Source organism: Podarcis pityusensis (assembly GCF_964106645.2).
Source record: "Podarcis pityusensis genome assembly, chromosome: 9".
NCBI classification, from domain to species: domain Eukaryota; kingdom Metazoa; phylum Chordata; class Lepidosauria; order Squamata; family Lacertidae; genus Podarcis; species Podarcis pityusensis.
Window position 1 is genome coordinate 45,022,198 of NC_138034.1, and position 24,246 is coordinate 45,046,443.

At 39.6% G+C, this 24,246-nt stretch overlaps 1 protein-coding gene across 9 annotated transcripts in view; it reads right to left on the reverse strand.

Moving 5' to 3' along the window:
* Nucleotides 1-24,246, reverse strand: part of PCDH10 (protocadherin 10) — a 54,145-nt gene that overhangs the window by 18,742 nt on the left and 11,157 nt on the right. For 4 of the 9 annotated variants that reach the window (XM_081021887.1, XM_081021886.1, XM_081021885.1 and 1 more), the window contains exon 4: nucleotides 16,703-17,008. The exons of 4 other annotated variants lie outside the window; for them this stretch is intronic. In XM_081021887.1, the coding sequence (XP_080878013.1) occupies nucleotides 16,703-17,008 (306 nt within the window). Of the gene's footprint in view, nucleotides 1-7,406; nucleotides 10,524-16,702; nucleotides 17,009-24,246 lie in introns of those variants that run through there. One more of the 9 variants, XM_081021883.1, reaches the window with a different exon arrangement.

Genomic DNA, 24,246 nt, shown 5'->3' on the forward strand with positions numbered 1-24,246 from the left:
GCTACAGCAGGCACTGTAACTCCCCAATAGTTTGACTTTTTCATTGTCTCCTGTGAAAGATGGATGCCAACAACTGTGTACATTGTTATTAGCCGCTTTGGGAATTTTTAATGTCTCTGCATATAACATTTTGTAAGGTCATTTTAAATGTGCATTAGTGAGATTATTTCCTTCATCAAAAGCTCTGGTTTTGTTTGTTTTGAAAAAAACAACTTTGAGAATTAATATTCTGCAGTTCAGTGGTGAAACACATGCTTTTGTAAGCAAAAGGTAACAGATCTCCTGACATCTCTAGTAGAGCTGGAAAAGACTCCTGTTTGAGAGCCACTGTCAGTACTGAGATAGTTGGTCCAAGGTAGCATCCTATGTTCCTCTGAGCATGTGAGCTATCCATATAACCAATACTCCTTGCCATCACCTGTACTCAAGTTTTCTAGCATTCAAGGCACCTACATGACTCTGTCTGTTACACACCATTGGCATAGCATAGGGTTCAAACTAAGTATTTGATAAATGTACAGCATGCAGCTATTTTTTCTTATTTAGATATAGGTAGCGGGACGAGCAATGACAAACCTAGACAGCATCTTAAAAAGCAGAGACATCACCTTGCCGACAAAGGTCCGTATAGTTAAAGCTATGGTTTTCCCAGTAGTGATGTATGGAAGTGAGAGCTGGACCATAAAGAAGGCTGATCACCGAAGAACTGATGCTTTTGAATTATGGTGCTGGAGGAGACTCTTGAGAGTCCCATGGACTGCAAGAAGATCAAACCTATCCATTCTGAAGGAAATCAGCCCTGAGTGCTCACTGGAAGGACAGATCCTGAAGCTGAAGCTCCAATACCTCATGAGAAGAGAAGACTCCCTGGAAAAGACCCTGATGTTGGGAAAGATTGAGGGCACAAGGAGAAGGGGATGACAGAGGACGAGATGGTTGGAGAGTGTTCTTGAAGCTACCAACATGAGTTTGACCAAACTGCGGGAGGCAGTGGAAGACAGGAGTGCCTGGCATGCTCTGGTACATGGGGTCACAAAGAGTCGGACATGACTAAACGACTAAACAACAACAACAAAGTGGGGACTGAGATACTTACTGAAAAGGCTGCATATGGGAGGGGGGGGATATTGCATCCTTCCTCTGCGTTATTGGAGTTAAACTCTTTACCCACCTAAACAGTTAGGAGTCTTTAAAAAAAAAGGACCCCACTGACACAAAGGGGAGCATTATTCTTAAGGCTCCTAGCTACGTGTAGGGGGTGGAGGTTCACTCTAATCATGCTGAGGTGGTGAGATATAAGCCGTACCTCCCTAGGAGCTGCCTTCCCCATAAGGGTTGACCCACTGTGTCTGTAATTAAGAAAAAAAACTAGGTTCTTAGCAGCAGCATGCTACATGTCTAGCAAACATCTAGTTTGTCACGTGGCTTCCAAAGTAGCTGAGAATAAAGTCCAAGAGTCACATATGAAACTAAAGTAAGCTGGCAATGCTCACCCTGACATGTACAATTATTTATAAGCTGTGTAAAAAATCAAATGAGAGCTGTGAGCATCAGCTCTCTGGGTTGTGCAATAAAACAATGATTGCAGTAATTGCTGTTTTCTCCCCCTTTGCAACAAACATCCTTGCTTTCATCTATATAAATATATAAATACAACAGATCATTTCATCTCTATTCAGTGTACCAGTGGTTTTGTCCATACTCAAGAGGTCAAAAAATATGAAAAAAGCACACCCAAAAGCTATCTTGCCCGCAGCAGGAATAAAACCCTGTCCTTCATCTTGCTGCATGTAAGTGCATGTGTAATATTGCTGCCCAAATCAACTCAAATCCATTTTGGTGACACTGATACAAACATAAGCAGGGATGCAAAAGGCACTGATGGACATAGCACTAACCATTCAGAGCTTTTTATCCATCAAAATGACTTTGATGCTGATGCTGTTACCTCCACCATCAAAATGGGGCAGATGGCTCATCTAAATGCAAATAGGTCACTTTTTCTGTCAGAGCATATTTGTGGATACTGGACCAGCAATCAAGTGAATTTGCTAAAAAGGGTTATGAACCAAATTCTGCAGGCAGACAGACAGACTGTTTCGTCAATTCCAGAACAGAATACGTCCTAGCAGTCTAGATGAGTCTGGTAGTCTAGGTTATTCAGGCAATCTAGTAGAATTCTGATAACAGGACAAAAAGTCCTCTTTATGTTAGCCTTTTTGTAAGAACTACATTCTGGGGCTAAAATCTAATCTACACTTACCTGCAACTAAGCATCACCAAACTTGCTACTGAGTTAATATTCATTGGTCTATGCATTCATATGCATTCATTTCAAACACTTAATACCACTGATTTCCCTTAGGAGAGCTCTTGACAATTAAGCAAGCATTTAATGTTTAGAATATAATTGTGTGTGTGTGTGTGTGTGTGTGTGTGAATACACACACACACAGTCATACCTCTGGTTGCGTTCGCTTCATGTTGTGGCTTTTCGGGTTGCGAACGCAGCAAACCCGGAAGTGTATACTTCTGGGTTTCGCCCCGCGAGCACGCCAGAAGCAATCTGCGCACTTCGCACATGCACAGAAGTGCTCTATTGCGCTTTGCGCATGCACAGTAGTGACACTCTACTTATGGACTTTTTGGGGTGCGAATGGCACCCCAAAATGGGTCGCATTCGTAAGTAGAGGTACCACTGTATGTATGTGTGTGCATATATATATATATATATATATATATATATATATATATATAAATATGAATGAGACAAATCTGATCCTGATATTCCAGATGCAGCAGCATAAAATGTTAGGTTTTTTATGGTCAGTAGTGTGAAGTAATGTACTTCAACCTATTCCTAAATTTTCAACACCCAGGGGACGGAAAAAGTTGTGTAAAGAAATACATAAACAATTATCCTGACCATGCTACACATTCCATAAAGTACACCACAAACTCAACAGTATATCGCAAATAATTACTGCACACTGATATATTACTGTACATTTGTATTTGAAATGTAGCCTCCGATGTTGATTATCTTGCAACAGCTATCCCATGCTTTCAGAGGCTTTAACTGATTATTCAGTGCTTCTGTTGTGCTGACTTCTTTAAGTACATATTAGCACATATTCAAGATCTCTCTAACTAGCGGCAATGTTTAACTAATTGCCAAGCTTGCATATAACTGCTCAAAATACCTGCTAAAAGAAAAGCTTAAAGAAACTTTCTAGAAGTGAGATAAATGTGACTGCAATTAACTTGGAGTGCAATCTTATGAATATCTATTCAGACTTAAGTCCCACTAAGTTTGATGGGATTTACTCTCAGATAGGTGGGCATAGGATTTAAATAAAAATGTATTAGCATAGCTTTTCTACATCTTCATGTAGCATCATCCCTACCCTTTTCCTAAATGCAGATCTTCCACTCTATTCCCCCAATGTAAACAACACAGGTTATATGCAACCAACCTGCACAACCTTCACCACATCTTCCTCATGTTCCCAGATCCTACAATCCCATGTCCTACCATCTCAGCAGTCTGTCAAGCAGGGGTGATGCATCTCATTTTTCTGCCTGAGGTAAAACAAGAACGTGCTGCTGCACCACTTCTGCAGTCTCCCTTACCTGGATTGCAATGCCTGTGAAACAGTGATGATGATGACGTATTCTGACAAAATTTCGTGAGGCCTTGTGTGAGTTCTCATGAAATTTCTGCCACCCAAGGCAGCTGCTTCACATTGACTCATGGGCAGACCAGCCCTGCTGTCCAGATTTCAAGCCAACATGCCTGCATGACACTTTCCCTTCTGGGCCCTTGAGATTTTTCACTTCAGTCTACCTTCTCTCATTGAAGATGCCAAAGGACATACTACTACAGTTATGCCCCTTGGAATTATCAGTCCATCACATATTGGGGGCGGGAGGGGACACAAGCCCTCATTATTTATAAAGCTGTTGCTATTAATAATATTATTGACTTGGCTCAAAATTGACTCAAAGTGACTTACAACACAGTATGAACATGAAAACAAACAAATAAAAACTTTAAAAATTCATGCGTATAAATAAAAGACGGGTTTTACAGGACCTGCCCATTAAAAGAGGCCACAAATACTCAAAAACATGTACTAAATTGTGTTTGGAGTTCCTGCTTATGACCCATGACACACATTGCAGCTACTAAGAACCCTCTTCAACTTCTGCCAGTTATGAAGCCACCATCCTACCGTATTCTTCTTTATAAATCCTCCAATTGGGGCTATATGGTGACCGCCTTACATTTTTATGTATATAGGGATACACATATACAATATAAAATTCCAGTTTGTACAATAAACATGTCATCATCTCTGCTTTATTTCCTTTATACCATTTATTAAATATAGATTATTTCAGTCAAAACACACAAATATTTGCCACAAGGATGCAGAAGAATGTTGAGATACCAATGAAACCAGTATTTCTTTAGCCTCCATTGGCATGGGCAGCTGAAAAAAAGGCCCTCCAGCTATTCCATCTAGTCAATCTAAGGTGGTGATCCAGAAGGGTCCAACCAGGGCCAACAGTATGCTGATGAGGTTAACTAGCAGACTCAAAGGAGCTAATAGAGGAAAGAAGGCTTCCTTCAGAAAATGGAAGTCATGTCCAAATGAGAAAATGTATACAAATTTTAGCAAAAGAAATGTAAGCAGTCAATGAGGGAAAAGCAAGCAAGCAAGCAAGAAATCTAAATACATTAAAGCAGGAAATGGGCTAAGGATGTGGTTGGACCTTTGGATGACAAGGCAGTTGAAAGAGGAAAGGTTAACTCACATCCCTGGCCCGCCAACTGCTCCACTCTGTCACATAGGAGTAAGACCACCTACAGGCAATAACTCATGGAAAGTGTCCTTGCCCTTGTCACATCCAAAAGAAGCAACCCAAAGGTGTACCATTCCCTTCAGTGTTGATCCTCTGGACCTGGGTTGTCAGTGGGTATTCTCCAAACAGACTTGTATCCTGTAAATCATCTACAGCAATGGAAGTTCTTCCTCTTCATGTGTAGGGCTAGCTCGCCAAACCATCTGATTACTCCACCAAACTGTTCTCCAGATGCAGTAGAAAAGTTCTGGAAAAGCTAACATTCATAGCCATCTCCTGTCCAGCCATAGTCCTGCTACTGTTACCTATATTCTTAAAGTAAACCCCACTGCATTTTACAATGGAAATGTGACGTTTTCCTTGCAGCACTAAGTTTGCCGCTCAGTAACAGTGAAAATATATCCCAAAGGGTTAGCTGAATAATATATGCACATCAAAAGACGAGTCTCTCATTTTTTCTATATTTTGCTGGAAATTGGCATGGATCCAACATACCATTGCAGTCGTGCCAGAGAAGATCGAAACATACCCTCCAACATTTCTCTGATCTCTCCCCCTCCCCACAAGCACACACACATCTGGCCACATAAAAATCCTCCCCCAGGCAATCTGAAGCATCAATTCAGGTGCAGCTTTGCAGGGATACATGGACTACAGTGCTATAAAAGCCCAATTTCAAACGTAATGTGATAAAAGTCTTAACAAATCAATTCTTGCCCTATTCAATTATCAACTTAAAATACAATTTCTGAAATAAACACTAACACTTGGGGGGAATGAAATGAAAAAGCAAAGAGTAGATCTACATATTTGGGGAAAACATGTTGTGCACTCCTCCAAGAACAGTAACCAATTTAAAATGCAACCGGTACTGATGGTGTCAGTGATTTCAATGCATTTTAAAAATCCCTGCTTATGGAAAGTTAACATGGCAAGAAGAATGTTTTAGCAAATCCTTCTGTCTAGCACCCAAGTTTTATTCATGCTGCAAGTTCCTTTTTTCTTCTTTTAATCTGCAGGAAACATCAACCCTGTTCAGGCATGGTGCCTGAAGGACGTATGTGCCAGCCCTTCTTGCAATGCTCCTGCATGACCTTCCATACAGTGGTACGTCGGGTTACAGGCGCTTCAGGTTACAGACGCTTCAGGTTACAGACTCTGCTAACCCAGAAATAGTACCTTGGGTTAAGGACTTTGCTTCAGGATGAGAAGAGAAATGGCGCGGTTGCGGCACGGCAGCAGCGGGAGGCCCCATTAGCTAAAGTGGTACCTCAGGTTAAGAACAGTTTCAGGTTAAGAACGGACCTCCAGAACAAATTAAGTTCTTAACCAGAGGTACCACTGCACAATGAGGAAGTTTGAAGGCTCCCATACTCAACACGGGAAGGTCTCTGGCAGGGATGCTGCAGGTGGGACCTGCATGCACCCTTTTCTTAAAGGTACAAAATGAGTTCACATATCCACAATGATGCTTTCCATCCATGCTGGCTGTTATTTATTACAGCACAGATCTTCAGATAACTGCATTATCATAATCCAGCCAGTGTTTCCTTAGACTTCTGCACATTTGAGTTACACGTCCTTATTTTCTTCTTCTTTTTTTGTGTCACTTCTTTATCCGCTTTGGTCTTTGATTTTGTGTTCAAAAGCAAAGCAATTATATCGTGTTTTGAAGTGCTATCCTATCAAATTTCAGCCCGTCCTTCTAATTTATCAAGATTATAGAGTACTTAATTGCATTCCGCAAAAGATTTGCAATCCTTTCCAAGCTTGTATTGTTTAAATATGTGATTAGCATACTCTTCACTGCAATGTCTAAGTCACTGATGAGTCATATTATGCCTGAAATAGGCCACTTGTTATCCTCTTCATCGCTGACACTAGGCCATCATAACAACAATTAGTGTGCTTTGTTACCGCAAGCTATATTTCTGAGCTCTTGTTTTATTTAACTACAAAAAGGTACTGACACAATGACTTTGATTTGGAATTGGGAAAACTTAACGCTGTAGATTTCTGTGCCCCATACAGGTAGGCCTAACAAAATGTTTACTGCCTCCTGGGTTTAAGATGGCAAAAGGGGCCAGACAACTCTGAATCTTTGTTAAAGGACAGGCTCCTACAAATATAAACAACTCAATTCTTTTTATAATTTATTATTTAAAGGCAGTTTACATAAAAGAAATCAATTCATTTTGCTTCTTGTAAAATCACAAATGAGGAAAAGAGGGTACTGAGTACCAAGAAGGAAAGGAAAACATAGCCACCTGGCATATTTAAGCCATTTAATGTACATTCTGTCCAAGCTAAATTCTGCTAAATACATTAAATTCTGTACTAAATTAAGAAATGATGGGCCAAATATCTCTGCAGCACCTGCCATGTGCAGGTTGTAGCTAGCTAAGTCTCTGTGTTTGCTTGGGAGACTTGACAGGCTAAAACTGTGGTAAAATATTTATTAAATTTATATCCCACCCTTCCACTCAAAGGAATGCAGGAAGAGGCCCATCCCACCCTCCCTTTCCTGGTATTTGTTGGTTTAACAATAATGATGCAATTACTAATCACATAATTAATGCAACACAAGGTGCTTGGTATTTTAAAATTTTACCTGACGGCAACTTTCACCTTTGGCCAGCTTTGCATGGGTCACTTGCTAACTATGGGTTGGGGGACACACACAGAGAGGCATATAGCCTCTCCTCTCTTTTTCTGATCCATGCAGATAAACTGTAGATGGGACAACTGTCTCCACCCTGCTCATCATAAGGTCAATCTTATGACTGAGGAGGGGACAATTTGCATCTCCATTAGAATTCCCAAGTGCTTTGCCTACTTTGACTTTTTGTGCCAGTTTCTGCCCAAATTGGTATGTTCTGGGTGGGTGGGTGAAAAAAAGTGCTTGGAGTGCCAGATCAGAGCCAGGAAGTAACCACATCAAATGCAATGTATAGTATGCTATGTGAAGTTGTCAGTTGGTTCAGAACATGGCAGCTGGAGTGCTAACTCATTCAATGCTTGAGAGTCCCCTATTACAACAGCTGAATTGGCTTCTGGACCACTTCTGGGGACATGTTGAAGTGCTGAATAGTAGTAGTAATAGTAGTTATTAATTAAATTTGTATAATGCCATTCATCGAAAGATCCCCAGGGCGGTTCACAATAGAAAAACATAAAATGAGAATACAAAAATACACAATGCAACAAAAACAAACCAATAACCCCCCCTCCCAAAAACACATTCAAACAGTCCCTCCTGCCTTTTAATTAGATTCTGCTTTAGTTCCTAATATATTCCAGATAGATTGATTAAAAATGTTTTGCTGTAGAATCACAGAAATGGAGGGAATCCAGTAGCCCTTCTAGTCCATCTCATTGCAAGATGAAGGAAATCCAGAGCTAGAGAGCATTCCCAGCAAATGGCTGCACAGTCTCCATTTGAATTTTCCTTTCAAGAGAGCCCACCACTTCCCTCAGTAATCTGCTTCCATCATTGAACTTCTCTTACCATTTCTCCTAGTACTCTTCTGAAAACCATTCTCCTGTAAATTCAATCCACTGAATCTAGTCCTTTCCCCTGAGGCAGCAGCAAAAAACCCATTTGACTTCACCTAGGTATGACAGCCTTTCAGGTATTTGAAGGTTGCTATCTGTTGAAGCTGGATGGACAGATCCTGAAGCTGAGGCTCCAATACTTTGGCCACCTCGTGAGAAGAGAAGACTCCCTGGAAGAGACCCTGATGTTGGGAAAGATTGAGGGCACAAGGAGAAGGGGACGACAGAGGACGAGACGGTTGGACAGTGTTCTCAAAGCTACCAACATGAGTCTGACCAAACTGCGGGTGGCAGTGGAAGACAGGAGTGCCTGGTGTGCTCTGGTCCATGGGGTCACGAAGAGTCAGACATGACTAAACATGTCTGAGAAGACCAGCAGAGAGAGGCATGGCCATATACCTGACCTTCCCACAGCTGGGTCGCTACAGCTTAGCAGGAGGGAGAGTGAAATGGGTGCAGTGGTGGGTTTATTGAGAGTGCCGGATCGGCTTGGCTGATGCACCTACACAGTACAGACTTCTCCACCACCTCACTCCAGCAAGCTGCTGCTGCATAGTCAACTTTGCCTTTCTCTCTCCCCTCCCCTCCCCTCTCCTGGTCTTCTCTTCTTCGTGATAAACCTATGCAGTTCCTTCCATTTTCCCCTCACAGAAACAAAGTTGCTTTGAGAATTTTCTGCTTTAAAATAAATCAAAACGCCAGTTCAAGTATGCAAATTTGTTTGCCAAGAAACTGCAATGTGTGTGAATATTTAATTCCAATTATGGGAAGCAGTTGCTCATGATACAAGCCAGGTGGGTGGATAGGGCACAAAATGTATCTTTGGTTGTGACAATGTCCCTGAACGTACCCCAGATCTAAAATACATTTAACTCAGGCACAATCGCCTGCATAACATGCTCATCACAACAGCCCACATGTCAGTCATGAGAGTGAGGCTTTAATGTGGATCAGAAGCAAGCCACAGAGTAGAAAATGCATGGTAGATGAATGACAAATGTAATGCATGTTAAACCTAACAATTTTGTTATATTGAAGACTTTAGTCCTGACTTATTCATGTTCTTCATTATATAATGTAGCACTTAACTATTTTCGTTCTTACTAAAATAGCGTCGGCAGTCATTTAGATAGATAAGCTTCATTTTCTCCTTTTTAGTTTTGACACTACATACATCCTTTTCCATTTTTCTCTACGGGTACATAAATTAAATACACACTTATGGCAAAGTGAATGTTATTTTCATTTGTGCTTTTAACCCCACAGATATATGTTCTGCTTTACATTTCGAGAAGGCTGCTCTCAATCACTATGCCTCCAATATTATTGTGTGTTCCTCACCACTACCTTCCCGCAGATGAGCAGTAGCATAGCCCTATATGATTTACTGCAGAACATTATTAACCAAAACTAACACAAGTATTTTATATGGTTGATTACATAGGAAACTGAATTTTACATGGTTAGACTATTTGCCCATTTGGCTGAGCATTGGTTAATGCAGCCTTTGCCTAACTGGTGCCCTGCAGCAGTTTTTGTCTACAACTCCCATCAGCTCCAAGAAGCCCTACTGGCTGAGCTGAAGGAAGTTTTAGTCCAAACCATCTGTGGGCACCAGCGTGACAAAGCCTGGTTTAATTTGACTGGCAGCAGCTTTTCAGGTTCTTCCAGAGATCTTTCACATTTATTGCTGCCTGATCCTTAAAAACAAAAACAAAAGGAATGCCAGGAATTTAACCTATGCAAAGCACATGTTCTACCACTATGATAACATCCCTTGCTAATTAAGTTTGTGTAACTATTATCTTTGGTATAAAAATGAAATCTAGTTTTGAATAACAGAAACCAGGGGAAGAAGGTTTGGATTCAGATTTAGGACAACTAAATCTCTTTGATTACAAATCATAACCCATTCACAGTATTTTTTTCTCTCAACCGATTTGTCCAATGCAAGCTTGTATTCCTATGCATGCATAAACAGGGGCCTCTCCAAGAGCTAGTTTAATTCTCTGCTCTTCATACGGTTGCTTCTTCTGCAGATCGAAGGTAGTTGAAAGGAAGTCTTCTTAAATGAAGGTGGATGTTTTGGAACCAGGGACCTTAAGATATTAGTGGCAGAGTATTAGGAAAAACATAACAAATTAAACAAATTAAAAATATGATACCTAGAAAATATTGCTGAGAGATAAATTAACTACTAACAGCTGGGTTTCCTCCTTATCATACAGATCCAAAAACAAGAAAAACATTGCAACAGGAAGCTCTACTGTACACCTGCTTGAGATCAACGGATTTCATACTCCATGGAAGGTGTTCCAAGCAGAAAGGACAAATAAAGATGGTATTTATGGGGTTGGGGAATGCTCAGTAAGAATCAGTAATGCTAATGCTTAAAAATTTCTAGCTGTTCTACCCTGTTAACTCATGTTCTCCCAAATTAAGAGCAACTATTCCAAATCCTAGTTATGATCTCCACTGCATGAATTATAGTAAATGAAATCATTATGACAGCCTCATTTTAGTACTATCTCAAAACTGTGGTGCAGTGCCATTTTTCAGTAAGATATATACCTGAAATTCCGAAAAACAACCATAACAATCCATAATATGCTAAAATCATTCTTGCCAATTTACAGAGGTGATGGCAAGCTGTCAGACCACGAGTTATGGAGAATGTGGAAGCTGGCATGCTATTTTGTGATATTTCTGGTTTGCCTAATACAGTTGTTAATTTTCAGTTTCTTTGTACAACTAAATGGTTTCTTGAACTATTAGCGCATATATAATTTCTCCACCTTTTGGTGATGAACTAACATTATCTATTCTTGGTTTTGCAAAGAAGCTTATAGTCATTGTGGCTGAAAGTACTACGCAAATGGCACTGAATCATCTCTGTCCTTGCTGCATTTTATAGAGACATCATACTGCAAAGTTCTCTTCAGCATATTTACCACACAAAGCAGCTCCTGTAATAGCTGCATAAAATAGCTGCTTTGTCAATCATACATTTAAAACTAGAAAAGTGGATATATTCCCCTTCCTGTTTTTCTTGATTTTTCTTGTTCTTTTTGAGCGGAATTCAAAATATTCATGGAATAAATATTATTTATATGTAATTTTATTCCCAAAATGAAGTTAATTTTCAGGATATTTCAACATAACTATTTCCTCACTGCCCGTTATTCCAACCATCCCATGGCTATGACCTTCTGAGAGGGCAAGTAATTGCTTCCTTAAGATTACTAACAAGAGATAAAATATGAGATAGAAAATCTTTTCATACATTATAACAGTTTACTAAATGATTTTTACAAGATCACATTATTACAACCCATAAAAATGAACAACAACACCAGTTTGGTATGGGGAAATTTTTTTCAATTTGTTTGTTTGGTTTTTTGGAAAAAAGATTAGTTTATTTATTTAAAAGCAGTGATTTTTAGAACTGCAGGCAGTCCTATGCATGTTTATTGAGAAGAACATCTCCGCATGGTCAATGGGGCTTGCTTCTGCTACGTATGGTATGCATAGAATTATAGGTTTAATATCTCAAAATGCAGGTGGACTAAATGTGGGAAATTCTGCACATAGTATATTTGGCATAGTAAAAGGTCTCTTTTGCATCCTGATATGGTCCAGACACTTACATGAGTTGTTATTTTGAAAGCTTGTCTTCTCAAAAGTTTTTTCTGACCATGCCATTATCCATGGCCAAATTACAGGTGGTTATAACATCTGAAATATGTGGTTTTGTCTGAGTAGCATAATATTCCCACTGAAGTCAGCAAGGGTTTGGTTCAAATACAGAGGATCTTTAAATAAAAGCCCTGTGTGGATTCTGCTTGTTGCCATCACAAATTATAAAATACTTTCTTTATCCTCACTTTTAACTGCAGCCTCGTTAACTGCAGAGGGGCACTGACCTTCAGGAGTGGCTTTCAAAACATGTGGCGGCTGTGAGACGGGCGATCTGGAAAGACTCAGCCTATGCTTAAACTCAAAGTTTCCCAACCTGGTGCCCGCCACTATTTTGGACTGCAACTGAAATCACTCCTGACCAATGGCCATGCTAGCTAGAGCAGATTGGAGTTGTAGTTCAACAACACCTGGAGTGCAACCTTTCCTATCTCTTCAGCTGCAGAAGAAGAAGAAAGGCTTTTCAATATATGATTACATTCTACCTGACCTGAACAGACCAGGGCCAAGGCTGTATCAAATACTTAGCATCAGCTCCTCATCTCAAGTTTTATAGGCAGATGCCAACTTGAGTCTAATAAAGCACCCTTTGGTCACTTTTCCCAAAGGCTGGACAAGCAACCTGAAAACCTTTTTTAAGCCAGCTATTGATCAGCACATCTAGTCTCAAGTCTTTGCCATGATTAATTATCTCTTTTAGTGACTGTAGAGAGTCCCATTCAATAGGACTTGCCTCTGAGGTAAGTTCACAGAACTTCCATTTTGGTCTCAGTCCAATCTTAGAATCCCATTACTTGGTTTTTGACTCTTTAGTATCATTAAATAACTCCAAAAGAATAAATATCACATTTGCTCCAGACAGGAGAGTTTCATAACCCTAGCTGGAGATGTTGGAACTGATTGCACACCACTGAGCTACAGAGCTTCCACAACATACCGTTATTATCTAGATACTTGCAATCTAGGGTTAAAATTATATGTAACAGTCTCAAGATTCTTTCTGTCCATATGGGCGAAGGGGACAACTTCCCTGCCATTTATACACTCATTACTGTCCCCTTTCCCACTCTATTCCCATCTGGTTTTCCACTTCATGTCCTTTAACCCTTTCTGCTGTCTGTCCTCTCTGCTTCAACAGACTTTATCATTCCTATCATTGCAGGAATTGTGCTTTGCATCTGTATGACCCCAAACCCATTTGCCCACATTTTGTTTTTACAGATGTTGCCAGATAGGAAAAGGACTACTCTTCTCTTAGACATTTCACGTCTCTCAATCCTTATGACGTCTCCTGAATTTTTAGTAGTGCCATTCTTAATGGATGAGATTTGATAACCACAGCAATTATAAAGTATTGCAAACTGAAACATTTTCGAAGTTTAATTTATCTAGAACAAGGGACAGGACTATTTCTGTTGGAAATAAAGTCAACTTCCCCCCTGAAAATCATATGCAACGGTTGGATGAATACCATCTGGTATAAGCAACTTATTTTTATTTAACGTGTTAGTATGTTCCAGCACTTTGTCACTTGACTTCTTATTCTCAGATGCGGCCTCTTAATTACCTGACATGAACAGATAAAATGAATGCAACTGTCATAACAGCTACTTTGGAATCTGCTTAATCTTATGAGTTGATCTCTGCTAAACTAAATTATTTTTATGCTGTTCCAACTACCTTTTAAACACACAACTGCTGGGCTTGGGCATTTATTAGTTATGTGAAATATATGCTATATTTTATTGAGTTAGCTGTGATTTTCACTAACCCACTTCATATTCCTGTCTTACTCTGTAAAGCTTTATTTAGCATCTTGAAGTTTTGCGGTGCAGAATGTATATGCCGCTTTAACATTTCTGGTTACATATACATTCTTTGGCTATCACAGGAGTGGGGAAACCATGGGCCAAATGTGGTCTCTCAAATCTCTCTATATGGCCCTACAGCTCTCCTCATGCCACACAACCTCTTCAACAACAAACACTCTCTTCAGGCCATTCACCAGCTCTGCTTCACTATCCCTGAGCTTTCATGATGGGATTAAGTCTGCAGCTGCTGCCTATTGCACTGCCCCCCTCCCCACCCCGTTATCATTTCTCCAAATGTATGTTTCCCATGTCAAAGGCTGCTCAGGGAAACATTTTCAAGCACACCCAGGGGCTTCTGCACAGGCAGTGTGAGTTTGGGGGCAGCTCTCCCTCAATCCTAGGAACTGGCTTCTTGGGAAATTAATTGAGTCACAAGTCCCAGTGGAAATACAGACTGAAGTTCTAGACTTTATCCATTCTGTTTCTGGGATTGCTTTGTTCTTTATCCTTTGAATAATTAAACTTGTTTAATAATATGCAAATAATATATTTCTCTCCTCCCATCCTGAAGCTAAGAAATGACACAATTTAAACAATAGGCATTTTATTTGTAGGGTCAAGTATGACTGCCCTCCCCCCCCCCCAGCTGCAGGGTAGCATACCTTGCTCTGTTAAGAGTTTTCTAAATTAGCTTTTTTGTTTATTTGTTTTAAATCCCCTTTGTAGCTTTCAACAGCTCCTTGATACTTTTTTGGGGGCACAATTTGCCCCAAGAGAATGTTAAACTTAATTAGCCTGTGGTCACTATAGCTCGACTCTAGTTACCACTTGAATAAACTTGGTTGCTTCTCTTAGAGTTGCAACTGAGAATACGCTCTCTCTCTCGCTCTGTTGTGTTCAAAAAAGAAATTATTCATTGTAAAATATTTTCTCAACTCTATGAAACATCATGCTCTTCAGTAGCTGGTTTCTTCTCTTTCACCTACCTCTCTCTCTCTCTCTCTCTCTAAAATAGCTCTTGCTTGTTATGAAGTTCCAAACCTAACTTTATACAAAAGAAAACATTAATTGCAGGTAGGGGAAAACCTGTCTGATTTTAGATTTAATATAGCTTTAGCCTGAAGTCTAGATGCAAAAAAAAAAAACCCCAGCCCTGAATCCCTATTCCCCTTTAAATATCTTTCAGATACCACCAACACATTGCGCAGGCTTAAAAATCTTCAAATGTACATCACAACTTATGAGAAAATAAACAAACTAGAGGGGCAGCTATGCAGATTGGTCTATGATTTAAAAAGGCAGAAGCAACAGGAACAGGCTGAATTTGGATGATAAACATCTTATAGCTGTTTGGCACTGCAAAGTTGCTGTTCATTTTCAGCCATTAGAAGAAAAAAGATACACTACCTTAATTGAACAAGCTCAGGCATCACCTTAAAGAAATGTACAATGCTACAGGTCTGAAACATATGACCTAGAATCATGAAAAGGTTATTAGGAATGCATGGCTGAAGTAGTATCTCTAGAGTGAAGGGTGCACTTGGAATGGCTGATCTGCTGAACAGTGAAAAAAAGATCTGTCAATCCTCCTCTAGATCATTAAGTTCAAAGGTAACTCAGCAGGTACAAGAAGTACAACCAGATGGTGTTTCAGCTTTTTTCTTTTTTCTTTTTGGAACAAGTAATGTGCCTTAACATCAGCTGCTAGAAACTAAAATATACAAAGCTGGAATCAGAAGCTTCTGCTATGTCTGGCTTCTTAGTCTAAAAGCTAAAATAAAGCATAAATAAAGCATAAATTCCCGCTTTAAGATGGGATCCCTCTAGGACAGAACTGGGGAAGGGAGGGCAGAACTGAGAAAAGGAAGCACTGCTATATTGCATTTCAATGGTGACATTACCACTCTCATCAATTAGATTTGCTTTTCTTTCTTTCAGAAAGATCCCTGCAACCTTTGCAGCCGCTGCACTTCCTAAATGAAGGCACTGGTTTTCTTCATTTCCAGACACACAGACTCATCCTAAGCACTTATAATCAAGGGAAGACTTTACGATCTCCTAATAAAACATAATGGGCCGGTAAGCATCGCAATGTAGAATCTGGGGCCAAAGAGTGATTTCAAGGCACTCCACTTGGCACGGAAATGAATAAGGAATTCTCCTCTTTCACCTAACCCTATGCACCATCTTCTGTATCACACACAAGCACCATCATACTTACAATGGTCTCAAGAATTCAGAAAGCTCCAGAAAAGATTGTTAAAAGTTCATCCCATGAAGGATGGTCAAGAGAACAAAAGGCGATGGCAGCAGCAGCAGAGAAATATGAATCGGAGAATGAATGCCAAGCCTTGCTCAATGGGGAACAAAGCAGCTGTTGGGTACAAAACAAGTTTGGTACCACAAGTAGTCCCAATGAAGAAGCACCACAAACAGCTTACAAATGTGAGGAAATACTTGTCTTGCTAACCATTTACTTTAAAAAAATTCATTAGGGCAACAGTTCCAAAAACAGCATTTTAAAAAAACAAATCCATCTTCAACAAGGTCCTATAAGTTACAAACTTAAAATGCCATAGGCATTTTCTTTTAAAAAATAATAATAATATATCAACATTGTTCTCTTCAGTGGTTCTTAATCCAAAGGGATTCAGGGCTTCTTCCCCCCATTGCCTCTGGTATACTGTTCTATTCCTAGCAAGCACCCTGGGGAATGGAGTTTTATTCCCATCAAGGGAAAACTCTCTAGCAGCCTTTTGAACAGTACTTACTCAAATATGGTGGTTTGTAAGGCGCTCGTGTATTAGACAGCAGTCCATCCAGTTCCTTCCTCTCCAGAGTGCTGTGAAGGGCCTTCTCTTTGCCAAAGGTGGAGAAGGACCTCTCTGCCCCTGGCTGGGCTTCTGGTGTTTCAAACACTTCAGTGTCTGGAACAGAGTCCATACCGGGCACATGAAGATTGCTGCGGTAATCCGCAGCTTGGCGTCCATCAGAAGGGACAAAAGAGGGCATCCAGCACCGATCCGAGTGGCCCAAGGCTTTACATTCCTCCGTGCAATTAGAGAAGAGATCCATGCCTACAAGCAGGAAAGAGAGAAAAACTGTAGATATAATCTTCAGCATCATGACCAGCTGCTGATAGATGTATGGTGATCAAAAAGGAGTTGGGTGTTTTTTTTCATCACCTTCATTCTCCCAATAAAGAATCTGATCATTCAGTCTTCAAAAGACAGCACCTTCATTTAAAAAGAAAGGAAGTGCTAGAACGCTCCACAAATGGCAAAGCAAGCATAAGATGACAGGAAAGATTGTTATTATATATATAATAAAATCTTGCGAACTTCCTCCATCAAGCTATCTGGGAGCTGGTCCCACTGTGTTTGATGGTAATGGCAGCGGCTTGATCCCAACAATCGTCAACAAGGGATTAGTATGACACGAAAGGGGTGGCATAGTGGGGAGGAAAGATGAGAAAGGGATGTAACTAAGTGGAATGAAATTCCACTTGTTCGGCTAGTGGAAAATGTCAATATACAGATAGGCTAAAGATTAAGGACTTTATTTTGGAGGAAGGAACATGACCTAAAAGAGCCAGCCTTTGGCACCATTTCTTCCAAGTTATTTTTTCTGCTACCATCTCCTTTACAGTCCCTTAAGCCACATTAGTAGCTGTAAAAAAAAAGCCTATTGTGAAATTACTCTATTTAGTGGCACTAAGGGTAGCTGAAGCCTGATGCGACACAGATCCAGATACTATTGACAAATGTGTTAATGCTTACTCTATACCAGCAAACACTGGTCCCTGCCAACATGAAACTGTTTGCTTACAAATCCTTTAAAGCTATTAGAATTCTAAATGACAAGTGAGACTATCTTCCGATAGGCATTTCAATAGACTGATTCCTTTAAGGCACTAGGACAGGTTTCTCGAAGGAGCAGTGATAGCTGAAGTCGTTAAGAGTGGAATGGAATAACCAATGTTTGCTCAAGAGTGATATTACTGCATGCTTAAGAATTCAGTGGTCAAAAGTTGTTTTTCATGGCTTTGCTTGGAGAAAGAACTGAAAGGTTTTAGAGCTGAATTTGTACATGTAACAGTGGAAGAAAGCCTCGTGTTGACTTGGCTGGACAACAACAGCAATAAAATCACACACACACCCCTTCCCTAACACAAAGCTTACCGCTCCAACAAAACACCAAAACTCATTAACACTAAAGATACTGTTCAACACCAACAAAATGATTCACACAGCCTGGCCACCATCAGATGTTCATCACTGTAAGCCGTAGATCGTCATTTCCCAAACCTAGAGCCAAGACTCACTGGCATTGCATCATGGCAGCCTTGCAAGTCAGTTGGCAGGTTGCGGACTGCAGAGAAAGGAATAATCTGCCACAAGACCTTTAAAGTGTACAGCTCCTCTGTGTCAGGATTCGGGAATGGCAGCTGGTTCCTACAGATTACATTTTCCTGATGAGAAATGTCTACTATTTTTAATGCAATAGAAAAGACTATGTAGCCACTGTCCTAAGTCAGTATCAGCTATCCCCACCCACACTACCCTCCAAGCAAAGATTCATATTAAGAATTCTGCTGCAGCTTTTATAAGTAGAAGCAGTGTCTTAGCAAATTTTCTGCAAATAAGGTATCCCACCCAATTACCAACAAGTGCTTGATAACTAGAGAAACACAAGGGGATTTGTCTCAAGATTAATCTCACTTTATAATGACAGTTTTATTTTAAATTAAGCTTTGTACAATACAAAGTCTGGATTTGACTGTAACCTTCTACTGATAATTGCTATGCAGAAGTCTGGAAGTAAATTACTAATCGGTGAGCTGTTGAGGAATGCAAACGTGAACGGCAGCTGGGATTAAAGATTTAGGGGAGGAATAGCATCCGAGACATACAAATGGTTTGTTAAATAAATGGCTAACTTATTTCTTTGCTGACACAATGGTAAAGAAAAGGGGTGGACTGAAAAGGCATTCTGAGACATTTTCAACATTTCTCCAGCAATACTCCTCTCTTTATATAATAAATCCAACTAGTAACTTTCCAGCAGATATTGCAATTGCAAAGATGATTTTTAAAACATAGCTTAACATTTATATTTCATAAAAAATGAAGCAAATATAAAGAAATAAGTCATAATATTATCCAGAAGGATTTCAAGCTTCATTACAGTCACAATTTCTGTATTTGTTCAGAAAGGCTTCTGAAAATAAATTTCAGTTTTGGAAACTGACACAAAGACATGAGAAAACAAGTAAAACTATATTATATTCCTTGTCTAGGTCATTCCTCCCCCAATTCAAAACTACCTGTTTGCAGTTGTGAAACATCTATGAAATTGTAAACTCCTTTGATTTTTGCTGCTAAATGCAGTGAATTAAACATGTTGTACAATGCTGTGCAATAATATAGTATAATGCAAAATAGGAAACTATACAATAGCTACTATAAATAGGTATAATCAAACCCTAGTTAAGCACTTTAAGTTCCCATGTCATCAGGTAACTGATAATAACAGGTGCTATCCAACCGAGTGACATTCAGAATAGACCCATTGAAACAACGGACTGAAGTTACTTTCGTGCATTGATTTCAATGGGTCTGCCCAAAACATGACCAATGTTGGATATCAGCCACAGGAACTTTTAAAATGCTGTTCTGCTCAGAAAAACTACTATGATTTCAATGGGCCCTACTCCCAGGGGTATAATGTTTGTGATTCAGGTGCTAAACTTTGCCTCAGTCACATCCTAACACACACACACACACACACAATGTAAGTTAGGCAAGCATGGATTTAAGGGTTGTAGCCAATGGCAGGTTGCACAACCAAAAGTGTTTCTTCAAGACCCGGTTTCCACCAACTTCTACTGCCAAATCCAGTGGTGAAAATTGGGTGGCTCTCCTTGTGCTAGCAAATGTGTTTTTGCTAGCATAAAGCCAACAAAATCCCAATTGTTTAGCAATAGGAGAAACAAAATGTCTCTCCCACCCAAACCTTGAAGACTGAAATGATCAGACCATTACATCCTACAATACAATAAAGAGAAATGAAGATTCTGGTTTAGAAATTGCACTGGCAAAAATGCAGACTTTAATTCAAGTTGTGCATTCTCCCATTTTTAAACAGTCTATAACAGGGTGACATTTTACCAAATGGTTTCTAACAGGTGTTTCTTCATGGTGTCATAATGACCTAGAATTGGAGCAATAGAAGCACAGCTGGTGATGCATAGATTCAGTAAACAGAGAGATTGTGAATGGCTCAGTGTCTGGGAATTGAATTGGCTCTGGGGTGTTTTTTGTTTTTTTTCCAGATCAGATTGCAATGTAGTTTTATGGCAAGCTAGCAATCTTGTGCACGTTTACTCTGAAGCATGTCATACTGTATTCAATGAGACCTATACCCTAACTGGTGTGTTTAGGATTGCACATTCTGTCACTCTCATGTAATATTTAATAATGAAAACCTTTTAGAGGAAGAAACAAGATTTGGCTTTGTGCTCTACTTTACAGAAAGAGAGACCGTATCTACCACCAGGGAATGTCTGCTTCCACCTGCTATGCCCCATTCTCCTGCCTTAGGAGGCTTTATCAGAAGATGAAAGAAGGACAGAAGTTGGGGAAGGGGGTGGCTAGATACTAATCTCATTGCCTTAGGGTTATTTTCACAGTTTGTCATATGCCTCTTTGTAATTTATGCCAGGAATGTGGAATCTTCTTGCAACCCAAGGGCCACAATATCTCAAGGGTGACCTTCTGGGAGCCATGTACCAGTGGGGTGTATAGCAATACACGCCACACTCCACCATCCATCTAGGCAAGCAAGACGTATTGTCACAGGTAAAACCACAAGAGGAGGATGCAGAGAAGGTTCAGTGAGGGGTGGAGCCTGGGGAAGGGGTGTGGCCTGAATCCCAAGGACCACCTACAGAGGCCTGGTGGGCCACATTTGGTCCCCAGGCACCGGCTTTATATGCTGTCTTAATTTTCTTTGATATATTTTGAATGAATTGTTCCATTGTGTGGTAGGAATATTATAACTGTTGTTATGCACCGTGTCTATTGTACTATTGCATTGCAGTTTTGTTATCAGTTAACAGCTCTGAAGACAGATGTAGAAACAATCAGTCATAAAACTGACAGATTTTAAGCGCTGTGGCTTCAAATAAGTGATTTAAAACCACCAAGCACAAAACCAGTTTCTTTAAGTTTTATAATACCATTTTCCATTTATGCAATGTCACCAAAAGTCTTTTTATGGCCTGGAGTGTGTATTTAGGATAGAGGGCAACTGCTACAGTGTTAGGTTGGGTTTCATATACCATCTATTTCATTACATTTATAACCTGTACCACCCCAAAAGACTGAATGTGGGTAACTTCTCCTCTTGCAAACAAACAAAAACCCAGCAAAACCAAATAAACATGTTTGTGGCATATGATGTTCCAGAAATCATAGTAATTATACATTTCTTTAGACTTGGAGAGCTATTTTGCAAGAAATAAACAACTAGTCAATGAATGGCTGGTGTTATCACTAACACTTGTTGATTTACCACTAAAACACAGCTTGTTCACTATTTGGTAAACTTCAGTGCAAAAGAGCCCTGCCAAGGACTGAGGAAGTGGTTGCTTCCTCTGAACATCTGAATAAACCAAGAATCCTGCTATTGATTTATATATAAAGGAAATGTTCAGTCACTCAAACACTTCCATCTCAACTTTGTCATAAATCTAACATGATGTGCAGTCTCTCTCTGCTAACTTATCTATTATTACTGCCAAATCTACACTGGGGGAGATTGAATTAAAAATGGTAATTGAATTTGAAAAAAAGGAAAAATTTCCATTACACGTTAAACTGGGATTTTAAAAGTAAATGAGAGTTATGGATTTTCAATGACTGTGCCAAAAGGGTTCTTCTAACAACTAGTACAAGTTACTTGTCAATAATATCCCTCAGTATATCTCATTTGTTATAAACAAAAAACACAAGCAAACAATTTGTCCCTCACACTCTATCTATATTTCTGAACAATTTCCACTGCCACTAGCCATGTCATGGGGTATGGAAACCAAAAAGGCCATGATTATAAAGACTATGGTCAACAGTAGTATTGATTGAAGTAACAAAGGGGTATGCTTGAAACTCCTCCCGCAGTCAACACCTAGTTTGCAAGAGAAGTTAAACAGGGAAGTAGGTTTTAACTACGTGTGGAAGTGCAATCCCATTGAATTCAATGGGGCTAAAGCAGTCTAGCTATTCACAATAATGAAACCTTTATAAGGCATTCAAGTTTACATGAAATAACATGATTTGCTCTCAAACGTTAGGCATTTTTGAGATTTGTTCCTTCTTGATTAAATTAAATTAAGAGGAGAAAGAGAAAAGTATGCACAGAAAGCCTCTAGAGATTTTGAATAATCTTCAAAGTATCAGTCTCTAATTATCCAATTAAAAATTGCAACTGTAAGTAATAAGTATGCCAGACTTTCTTTCCTCCTCCCCTCCTCCCACCCGCCAACTGCACCTACTTTCTCCAAAACAGTTACATTTTTAAATAATAAAAGGCACTTCCCAGCTCTTTGGCAGCAAAAGTAGTTTTCAAAGTTTGCTTTCAACTACATGCATGTTTTTTCCATCTGTGCTCTATGTCACCGCAAGGTTTTCTAGATATTACAGTAACGTCATGACAGAATCTAGACCAGTGGATTGTGAACAATCTTAAGGGTAGCATCTACAGGAAAACAACTAAAAGATACAAAAGTCTTCCCAGAAAATAAAAGCACCAAAATGATATTCAAATCAAGGAACAACCTGGGATGAAAAATAAAAAATAACTATCTATGCTCCTTTGGAATTTTGGCATTTTCATTTCCCTTAAGATGCTCAGATGCAAGGAAAGATTTAAAAACAAAAACTAAACATAAATCCTTGCAGCACAGCCAGTCACACACTGGACAGTCACTCTATCCCTGTTTCATTCACATCTGTGCCCAAAAGCAAAGCCATAAATTTTGTCTACAATCCAAGTCCATTTTTTTAAAAAATTCTGTACTGTAGCTATGTTCAAGTTTGAGAAGATCCCTTGCCTTTTTCTTTCCCTATGAAAAATCTAGCCTTCTCAAGTCAGCGTACTCTTTGTATGTTTATTTCGTGAACATCTAGACGCAGTGAGGTGGTGGCTGAGGTCCAAGTCCTGGCAGACAGGTGCTCATATCACACAGCATAAATGCAAACAAACACAGAGAGTGGTACTTAGCACCTATGCTGGAAGTCTCAGAAGAGAAGCCAAGAACTTAATTACTCATGGATTAAAAAAAACACCACACACACACCAAGAGAGAGGCATACATACACCACTAGATGCACTCCTAAAAAGATTTACCTTCAGGAGATAATTCTACATGCAGAAAGTGTTTCTTTAATGGAGCACATCCTGCCAAAAGCTACCACAATTATGTCACCTGAAGTCACAATCTAGCACCCTTACTTTGTGTCAAATTTATTGTCTACACTAAAATTACGGCATGAGGATTCATTTGTTGACTTTGGGGTCTTTCCCCCCAACCCCCTCTCTCCTTTTGTTGTACTCTTCCTGTTGGATTCTTTTTTTTTTACTTTTTTTTTTAGACTCTTGAGATTCCTCCCTCCTCTAAAACCCCAATAAAAACATTTATGCGGGGAATATACTGAACAGTCCAATGATTTTCCTGAGCTGTAATTGATCTCAATCAAATAACTAGTCCACAATACTTCAGTGAGTTACAGCAGGGAATTGGACTCTTTTGTTTAGATCATATACCATTCCATCTTTCAGGAAACAAAATACCTATAATATTATGTTGTACTGGTATAAAGCCATCAGTGTCCATAATGCTTTACAGAGTACAAGAAGGCAAAGCCATGTCCAGTGAGTTTACAATCTGTAATTCAACACAGAGGGATGGAAATTCAGGCAGTATAAACAGAACGTAAGAAAATAAGAGAAGCCCTGCTGGATGACACACTCTGTTCTCATAGTGGTTCACCAGATGTCTATAGGAAGCCCATAAGCAGAACATAAACACACTGGGAAGATGCTAGTCCTACTCAACATAGACCCATTCAAGTTGATGGCTATAACTAAGTTAGACTCATTAATTTCACTGAGTCTACTTTGAGTAGGAATTACTTAAATACAACCAAGCAGCACTCTCCTACACATGATCCCTAGCAACTGGTGTTCAGTAGAACAAGTGGCAAGTAGTCACTGACAGTCTTATCTTCCTTGTTGTTGGCACCCTCCTTGAATA